Below are 10,494 nucleotides of genomic sequence, written 5' to 3'. Positions count from 1 at the left end.
AGCAGGGTTTAGAGCTGTTGTGCATAGGGTCGCTATGAGTCGGAAACGACTCGATGGCACATAACAACAACAACAACATATACTCTATATTCACAATATTAATGTATTTTTACCAAATGAACTAATTAATCTAATTAAACTAATTAATGTCATACTACCCTAACAAAAGGAAAGCTTTAAAAGAAACTTTTTCTTCGTCAATTTATTCCATTTGTTAACCTTTTCATATGAAGCTATGAAAAGAAAATTAAATGCTTAGGATAAATCACAGTGGAAAAGCAAAAGCAACACTGTACAATGACTGAAAATTAAACAAATACTAGATCATAATATTCAAAACAAAACTAGCTCTAGTTGTGGGATTATGGATATTTTTTTCTAAATTAATACTGCTGATAAAACGGCTTTATTGAAAACCAGCAAAGATAACTGAATATAGAATTAATTATATAATAATTAAAAATCCAATAGCTGTTTTAAATTATAAGCTAGAGAAAAACCTTAAGGAAGGGAAGAGTCTAACAAATTATCACAGTTGAGTTTATAATTACCTTTATCTACAGGATCAAAATTGAGGTGGTCTGATGAAACACTTCCAAAGGCATTCTCTGCTTCAACCCAGATTTCTATGTTGACAAAATACACTGGCGCATTAGCAAGAGTACAGGAGTTGGGAGTGTCTTGTTTTGCAACACAATCAGCAAATTTCTCTGTTGCCCTAAATGTGCAAAAAGACGGAAGAGTTATTAGAAATAATTTTTAAAAACTACAGTGTAAAAAGGTTACTTGGAAAGGGTCTGTTGAGACCTAGATTGCTGTAGCAAATTTTCGAATACTCTTAATCACTAAAAGGACATATAATTTCTTAAAAATTAACCAATTTCACTTCAAAATTGCTTAAGATGTCTATTTTTTTAAAAGTTGTTGTTTTTAGGTGCCGTCATGTCGAGCATGACTCATAATGACCCTCTGAACAAAAGATCTGTACCCTGTTCTATTCTGCGCCATATTCACACTTCCTGACACACAAGAACCCACTGCTGAAATCATGTCAATCCATTTCGTTGAGGGTTGTCTTTTCCTTCCCAAGGAATAGCCTCATCTAGCTACATGTTCAAAATATGAAAATGAAGCTTAGCCATCTTTGCCTCCAAGGACCATTCTGGCTGTTCTTTTCCCAAAATATATTTACTTGTTCTTTTAGCAATCCATAGGATATTCAGCACTCTTCTCCAACACCACTGCTTAAAGGCATCAATCCTTTGTCTGTCATCCTTATTCATTTTCCAGCTTTCTGCTGCATAGCAAGCAACTGACTGAGAAGACCATGGCCTGAATCAGGCAAACCTTCAGTCTTCAAACTTATTGTTTCTCAGCATTCTTGAGAGGTCCCTGACAATGGATTTGTCCAATGCAATGTTACTGTTGTTGCTTTTTGTCGTCCAGTCGCTTACGCCTCATAGCGACCTTATGTACAACAACTCTGAACCGTGCTCTATCATTTGCCAACCTTACTGTCTCTGACGCACCTACCGGTATTATCCCAGTCACTAAATCAATCCATCTCAACTAGGGTCTTCCTATCTTGCCCTCCTCCACTCTCTCAAGCATGATGTCCTTATCCAAGGGCTGGTTACTCCTTGCAACATGCCAAAGTATGTCAGACGAAGCCTCAGAATTTTTGCCTCCAAGGAGCAGCCAGGTTTCATCCTCTTCAGGATGAACCTATTTGTTCTCCTGGCAGTCCATATTCAATACTTGTCTCAATCACCACAGCTCAAAGGCACCAATTTTCCTTCTATCACCTCTAGTCACTATCCAGCTTTCTGACACATAGCAAGTAATTGCAAAGAGTATGGCCTAGATCAGGTGCACCTTAGTGTCCAGACTAACACTGTTGCTCTTCAGTACTCTGGAGAGGTCCCTGCCACCAGACTTTCCCACTACAATTTATCTTACAATTTCCTATATTTGTCCTCAATCCAAAAAAAGGTGACCTGACAGAGTGTAGAAACTACTGAACAATATCATTAATATCACATGCCAGCAAGATTCTGCTGAAAATTATCCAAAAATGACTGAAACAACACATCAACAGCAAGCACAACAATTTCCTGGTTGCTGGTACCAAGAGTGTTGATTATTGAGAAGAATGGGAATCCCAGAACACTTCACTGTGCTTACACAGAATCTATACGTAGACCAAGAAGCTGTTGTCTGAACAGAGCAAGGGAACACTGCATGGTTTAAAATCAAGAAGAGTGTGTGTTAGGCTTGTATCCTTTCCCCATATTTATCAATCTGTATGTTGAGCAAATAATTCTCTAAACCAGACTCTGTGAAGAAAATGTGGCATTAGGGTTGGAGGAAGACTCATCAACAAACTGCATTGCTTGCTGAAGGTGAAGAGAGTATAAAACGCTTGCTGCAGAAGATCAAAGACTATAGCCTTCTGTGTAGATTGAAGCGGAACATTAAAAAAAGCCAAGGTCCTCGCTACAGAATGCTATGCTATGCTATGCTATGCTATGCTATGCTATGCTATGCTATGCTATGCTATGATAAATGGAGAAAGAATTGAAGCTGTCAGTGATTTTATTTTACTGGGATTAATAATCAACACCCTTAGTACCAACAGGAAATCAGGAGACAAATTGCAACTAGCCAATAAGCACAATGAAGTGTTCTGGGATTCCCATTCTTCTCAATGTTAGCCATAATCTGTTATGATCCACACAGGAAATTTGTCTTTCAAATTTCCTGACAAACTGGCGAGCATATCCAGGGCTGAATCTGTTAGTTTTCCACCAATTCCTGGAGCCTTATTTTTTTCCATTGCCTTCAGTGCAGCTTGAACTTCATCTTTCATCACCATTTGCTTTTGTTCATGGTACTTCCTGACATTTTTCAATGTCAACTAATTCTTTTTAGTACGGTAATTCTGTGTATTCCTCCCATCTTCTTTTGATGTTTCCGGATCATTCAAGATTATACCCATAGTGAAATATAACTGTACACTCTGGGTGTAGATTTTCTATATATAAAAATAGAAAGGGAATTTTCTACCCCTAAGGATTTTTAGCCTTGAAAATTTGATGGAGAGTTGACATGAATCAATAGCCTCAATGATGTGATGCAATGGTAAAATGCTCAGCTCTAAGTAAAGACTGGTGGTTCAAAACTACCCAAGGGTTCCTCAGAAGAAAGACTTGGTGACTTGTTACTGAAAAAATTATAGCCTAGGAAACTCTATGGGGAAGTTTTATTGTCACAAGCAGTCACAATAACTCAACAACACATGAAATATTTATGGATAAAATGATATCTGTGATTTTCTTCAAAATAGTCTAGGTTAGGGTATGTGTGAAATATAACTGGCCATAGCTGAAAACTACTGAATCTGGATAATGAGTAAATGTGGATTGATTATACTATTCTCTCCTAAAAACATGTATTTTTATACAGGTTTAGAATGGCTGAAAATATAAAGTTAAAGAAAATATTTTAAAATTTGCATTTAATATTACTACTTGAAAAAATAAAAACCTTAGAAAAATTATTAATGAAATAAATCCAAAATACAATTAACATAAAATAACTTACCATTCAGATTTTAAAGTGTAGTTTGTTTGCAGGTATGTTTTCCTTCCAGGATCCCAATGACATATCATATTCTTTTCATCATTTACAACACAAGTTAAGTTTTTAGGTTTTTCTGGAGGCACTAAAAGAATGATTAGGATTAAAATAAAAAACAAAGACTTTTTATACATCACCCAACACACTGACAAATTAAAATTAGACAGAAAACAAAAGTTCAGATGAAAAGTAGGACATAATGAGATACTGGTTACTGAAAATAATTTTCTGTTTAAACTCAAACTAACTTTATAGTTAGTAATATGCATTTTATAGCGTAGCTGTCATTTACTTGTTTCAAATTAATTTTAAAAAAATTAACTTTCATTTATGGTACATGATGGTATCAACTGATTCGCCCGTTGATACCAATAGCCCCTTGCTGACTTTTTAAAAAAAAACCACTAATATACGTTAAATAAGCAGCAGCAGAGTAGAAACAAAAATGACTGATTTCTAGTTCTCCTCTTCCTATTATTTTCCAAACTTGGAGTCAAAACCAAATATCAAAACTGTAAAGTCTGCATGATCTACAAATTTAACTCATTTGTGGAATGTTTCTTAAATTTACTTTGATCTCTAAGAAGGCTTTTCTCCAGTATTTATTCACCTTCAATAAACAAGTAGCTACTTTATATGTGCAGTTTCTTAGTCATTTAAAGAATATGAATACATTTACAGGTTTCAACAGAAGAATGGTTTTGTTTTAGTGGTTTCATGTATAGACTAGGTTTTTGTATATTAAGAATGTAAATAGAGTTACCAATGCTAAAATGTTTGATTTGATTCCTTCCTTCCTTCCCCCCTCCCTCCCTCCTTTTCTCCCTTCTTTTCTTCCTTCCTTCCTTCCCTCCCTCCCTTCCTATTTACAGGTCTCAAAGTCACAGAAGGCAAAAGTATTATATTTCTTTTTTTAAAAAAACTATAATATAAATTATGACATTTCATAAAGACCAATAAACAATGAAAATATCATTCACTAGTTGGCCTAATTGGTAGGGAACTGCACTGCTACCTCAAAGATGGCTCTTCTCTGGGCGCTTTGAATGCATAAATGGCTCCGAGTGAGAAATACAGGCAGTCTGAAGTGTGATTTATAGCTTCCAAAAGCTGGCTGAAAGGGCATCTATAAGTGGTTCTGACTCAAGAGCACTGAGTTTGAATTTCTGAGTCTGAATAAAATTTGGAGAAAAAACCCACCATGCCTTGCCACAGTTAAAGAACAAAACAAAACTCACAGCCGGCTGTTATTGTGATTCCATATATATTTTGCTCAATCTGTTCAAACGCATAAATATTACAAGTGAGTTGAGTGCTTAATGAAGATATAGATGGAAAGGTGACGCTGCATGCTGTTCTGTTTATGACAGTATATTGTTCCTTAGGAACAATAGCATGATTTGTTTTCCAGAAAATTTTGCTGGCATTTACAAAATATTGATCCAAACATTTTTCGTTTAGTACACACGTAGCAGTGAAATTAGAACCAAGTTGTACAAGTGGAGATTCAGGGTTTATATAACCACATGGCTCTAGAAGTGAACCTGAAAGAAATCACAGAAAGGGGATAAAGTGGTATGTGGCTAGTAGTCATACACAAAAAATAAAAAGAAAACAAACAGGAAATAAAGAATGATAAAATGTAATGCCTGAATTTGTATAGCAATAAACAAATTAGAAAAACAGATGGCAGTAGATTAAGAGAAACCTATTAAGGCATCAGTCCATAGTATTTCTTTTATTCTGTATGAATTAGTATTGAGCCTCTGATTATATTTCATGTTCCTATATTATTTCGTATTCTATTAATCCCTGTAACTGAGAGCTCTGGTCGCCTAGGGAGTAAGGAGTTGCATTGTCAACCAAAAGCTGGGAGGTTTAAATCTACTAGTTGCTCCAAAGAAGAAAGATGGACAATTTACAGCCTTTGAAAACCCACTGGAGGATCAGCAGTGAGTCGACTTGAATACATACCAACTCCCTATAATACTGATGCTGCAGTGGCTAAAGGGCTTGATTACTAAACAAACAGAAGGCCTGTGGGTCAAACTTACCAACTGCAGCTGCTTAATGAGAGAACAATGTGGCAGAGTTGTGCGAAGTAACTTCTTTTTTTTTTTTTTTTTTGCCAAGTAACTTCTAAGGCTAGGTTTTTAAAGTAGAGCTTCCAATTAAACTGGATCCCTTTCTCTTAGGAATTACTTGCTTTTGGAACCCAGTTAGGATGTGATAAGGAAGTCAGGGCCCCAAACATGTGGAGATTTGGTCAACAGTCACAGCAAAATCCTCAGCTTACAGCCAGAATCAACACTAGACACATAAACAAGTCTTCAGATGATTCCTCAAATCTGAATTTTTCAGCTGAAAGCTTAGATACTGTAAAACTAAGATGAACCAATCTAGCTTCCTGATTCACGTAAACTGTAAGATAATTACTATTTTAAGCCTAGGTGTAATTTCTAGATGATTAACAGATAAGTACTTAATATATAACTAATGACTTATTGTTAGTTTCAATTAACATTGGAAAATAAATAGAAAACACAAATTTCATTAAACTTACCTATAGATTCAGTGGTGAGAAAAATAAATAAGGCTGGCACTATCCTGGTCCATAATGTCAACATCATGTATTAAGTATTTCTGTAAATAATACATATATTATTATTAAGTTATTTTGAAGCTGGTGTAGTTTCCTGTTAGATGCATTTTGGGACAACACTTAATATTTTGTTGTTATTGTTGTTTCTCTCATATACATACACAAAATAAGCTAAGATACAATTTCTAAAGGTATTGTTTTCATTATTTAGTTGCTTTCAAAAAGCTGTGAAATTCCTATAAGAACTCAGCAAACAAGTCTTGAGAATGTGTCCCTTATCTCCATGTTCATGCTCCACTCCTTTTTATTACAATAATTCCTTTCTCAGAAAGGATAAAATATCTAGGAATAACTCTTACCAGGATTATAGAAAACTGTAAAATTAGCAAGGATCACATAGGGATGGCCATATCTGACCTTCACCAACTTCACAAAGGGGAACTATCCCGATCAACAGCATCAACAACACAAAACCAATTCCCATTGAGGTCAGCCATATCCTCTACACTCCATACCTCTTTCTACTTATTTTAACACCAATCTTACTGCTTTGCTGGTTCCAAGATACAATGTGATAGCACACAGACCCATACTGGAGAGGTAAAAAGGTTATAATTCAGATTAATAGCAGAATACAGTTAAGATAGCACCTGAAATGTGCATACAGGAACCTTGGCTGCCAGCAGGCCAGTGTTCCCAAGTTCTCAGTCCTGTGAATATTAGCTTCCCACTCCAGGTGTCCAGCAAAATTCTCAGCCCTGCCAATATTGCTGCTGTCCTCTCTGCAAGTCCCATCTCATATCAAGACTCCAGTTTGGCTACAGGTATTGCTACCTGGAACAAGAAAGGTGTCCTGCAAGGTCTTGTTCTTTCTTCAATGATGCCAGAGGATTTGTCTGTCTTCCACTCTGGCTTACTCAATTCAATGATGAGATTTACCAATCCCCTTGGAGATTACTAAGATTGGTCAATCCCCTTGTGGAGTGGTACATAGCTAATTCCCTTGTGGATAGACCAACACATTCTATTTGCATATTCCCACCCATCTCCTTTGCCCATAGCAAAGTTAAATAATGGCTAGGAAAAAGTCATATTGAAAGTTAAATTTCACAAACACTTATATAAGCAAACTATCAAGTATCACTGCAAGGAACTTTTAAAAAGAGACCTAGGTAGAGGAGAAATATCCCATACTCAAGGATTGGAAAACTTAACCTATTTTTGTCAGTAATACCAAATTTAGGTCTGTAGAGGTAATGTAGTCCTGATCCAAATTCCAATAATATTATTAACTGAATTGAGAAAGCTAATCTCCAATTTTATTTGGAAAGGAAAGAGGTTCCAAATAACTAAAGCGGTACTTATGAAAACGAGAATAAGAGGTCTTATTTCCTGATCTCAAAACTTTACAGCCACAATAATTGAAAAACCTTGATAAAGGTTCAATGAAAGACACAAAGACCAGTGGAACAGAATTATGAACATACAAGTAAATTGACCCATCTACAGATAATTATCTTTGATAATAGGTAAAAGCTCTTCCAATAGGGAGGAAAGTTTCTTAACTGGGAAAACATTTTATCTGTTGCAGAAAAAGAAAATAGTATTATTTATAACTTACATTACACAACTTTACAAACTCACTGGAGAGTAAGCAGGGTCAGTCAACAAAATTTACTCAAAATGGATCAAAGATCCCACAGGGATGTGGAAAGACAGGGCAATGGTGGGCATGTTTCAGTGTTAATTTTATAAAATATAATGAATAGGGGTAACAATTTTTAAAAATAGATCAAAGACCCAAACTTTAAACCTACAAACTATAAAGTTCTTTAAAGAGAATAACATAGGAACAAGACTAGATGTCAAAATATAAGACACAAATACACTATCAAACACAACAACAGGGGAGCTCTGGTCACCTAGTGGCAAGAAGCTGCACTGCAATCCTAGAGGCGCACGGTTCAAATCCACCAGATGCTCTGCCGGGGAAGGAGGGACAATCCCCTCCTGTACCAGTCAGATCTGATTTGACGGTACACTCAAATAATAAAATTTAAAAACAAACAAACAAAAAAAACCACAACAACAACCAAAAAATGCACAAATGATAGAAAATAAACTAGATGACTGGGACCTTCTAAAAATTAAACATTTATAATCAAAAGAGAGAAAAAAGAATCTACTAACTGCAAAAACATTTTTGGCAATGATATATCCAACAAAGATCTAATATCTAAAATAGAAAAACTTCAGCACTTCAACAAATCTCTCTCTTCTATGTATGTTTAATGCTTATTTTTCATTGCAGTGATATTTTTTGTTTTTAACAAAAAGGTTATTCTACCATGATCTGTTTTAATTTCCTAGAATGTCATGAGTCTTTTGAGTCTTGGCTTAGTTCAGAAAATTTGTCTTTTGTTTTTAGTTTTCTCCTGCTATTTATGTGCTACTTTTCTTTTTAAAGGATATTAACGGCTAGCTCCTACTGTCTATTCCCTATAATTATTCTTCTTTATCACTTAAATTTTATCATTTTCCTCTAAGTTGAGTGATTCTCCTGGGTCAATTTTCTCAGTGTCAATTCTATTCTGTGGTTGTTTCTAACAGGGTTTAGAGAAGTGTTAATGTTTATATTTTTCTCTTAGGTTTCTATGCCTTGCTTTGCCAAATCCCTTGCAATTAATTCTGGGGCTTTAATTTTCCACTTAGCTAATTTCAAGGCTACATGACTTAAAAATGAATTATATGTATTTTTTTAAGGAGCTTTGGGATAGATGGGAAAATTAGTATGAGAAAGGAAAGGGGGAAAAGAAAAGATGTGACAGAGATTATACTTGGCCCAATAAACCTAACTGACTTATAATGTGTCCTATTCTGAAATTTGTCAACTTCAGATCTAAAAAGAGAAAAAAAGAAAAAGAAAGGCCACCAGAAGAATAAAAAAAGACATCTCAGGAAGAAGTGGAAAACTTGATTAAACAATTACCACAGACACTGAAGGGAACACCGAAAGGGTTGGAGCTGTCCAATAATGTCACTGAGAAAAATGGGCAGCTCCACACAAGCATCCGCAAAACTGTCATATGGACAATAGCTTATGTAAAATGTTATCAACATTAAGGTGCATCTGGACCTCAGACATGCTAAAGTTAAAAATGCATGCATCTTAAATGTTATGAAACATAGTATTTCTAACTGGAAACTGTGGAAACTCACTGTACATGTTTTTAAAGAGATTTTCATTTTCTGAGCAGTTTAAGGTTAACACAAAGTGTGCAGAAAGTACAGAGTTCCCATAAACTTCTTCTGATACATGTTGTTTCTCCTATGATTAACATCTTGCATTCCTATGGACTTGGTAGAAAGGATGAACTGATACTGATAACATGTCCATACAAAGAGCACATGTGTGCTGTGACATTTCCAGGAGTGAAATGTTGCCTCAGTCACAGTCTGAAAATATTACTCTTGATCATATTTGTATAATAAAGGCATAATTCATGGACAAGAAGCTATGGATTGTGTTTAGTAAATCTTGATAATTAAAAAAATTAAACAATTGAAACTATTTGTTTCTATTAAGTTGATCATTAGATCCCTGTCACTTTTGAATTATCTATCAACTAGAACTTACTGAAGCATGTCCACTGGTCATGTGCTATAAGCATAAACAAAGAAAAGTCTACTGTGGCTTAAATGACATCAAGCAGCTATCAAAAGCAGCACTGACATTATCACAGTTGTCTTCCAACTACAGTTTATAATTGAAGGAGGGAGAAAACAAGTTGTTGTTATGTACCGTCGAGTCGCTTGCGACTCATAGCGACCCTATGTACAACTCTAAACTCTGCTCTGTCCTGTGCCAATCTCACTGTCTCTGACAGACTCATCCTGATGGCCCCAGTCACCGAATCAATCCATTTCCCAGAGGGCCTTCCCCTCCTGCGCCTGCCCTCCACCCTCCGAAGCATGATGTCCCTCTCCAAGGACCAGTCTCTCCTTACATGACCAAAGTATGTCAGACGAAGTCTCAGAATCCTTGCCTCTAAGGAGCAGCCTTGTTTAACCCTCTCCAGGATGAATCTGTTTGTTTTCTTAGCAGTCTATGGCACCCTCAGCACTCTTCTCCAACACCAAAGCTCAAAAGTATCAATTCTCCTTCTGTCCTCCCTGGTCATTGTCCAGCTCTCTGACACATAACAAATGATTGCAAAGACCATGGCCTGTACCAGACACACCTTAGTCTCCAG

At 35.8% G+C, this 10,494-nt stretch overlaps 1 protein-coding gene across 1 annotated transcript in view; it reads right to left on the bottom strand.

The window, feature by feature from the left end:
- The window catches only part of IL6ST (interleukin 6 signal transducer (gp130, oncostatin M receptor)), a 54,842-nt gene extending 48,576 nt beyond the window's left edge, over nt 1-6,266 (bottom strand). Inside the window, exons 1-4 of the mRNA XM_006891542.1 lie at nt 6,203-6,266; nt 4,878-5,183; nt 3,604-3,724; nt 552-718 (exon numbers count right to left, since the gene is read on the bottom strand). Coding sequence (XP_006891604.1) covers nt 552-718; nt 3,604-3,724; nt 4,878-5,183; nt 6,203-6,266 — 658 coding nt within the window. The remainder of the gene's footprint in view (nt 1-551; nt 719-3,603; nt 3,725-4,877; nt 5,184-6,202) is intronic.
- Nucleotides 6,267-10,494: the final 4,228 nt, after the last annotated feature.

This window comes from Elephantulus edwardii, unplaced genomic scaffold, assembly GCF_000299155.1.
Source record: "Elephantulus edwardii isolate Elephantulus edwardi_28Jun2011 unplaced genomic scaffold, EleEdw1.0 scaffold00099, whole genome shotgun sequence".
Taxonomy (NCBI): Eukaryota; Metazoa; Chordata; class Mammalia; order Macroscelidea; family Macroscelididae; genus Elephantulus; species Elephantulus edwardii.
Note: the sequence above shows the minus strand (reverse complement) of the source record. Positions and strands in the feature narration are given on the sequence as shown.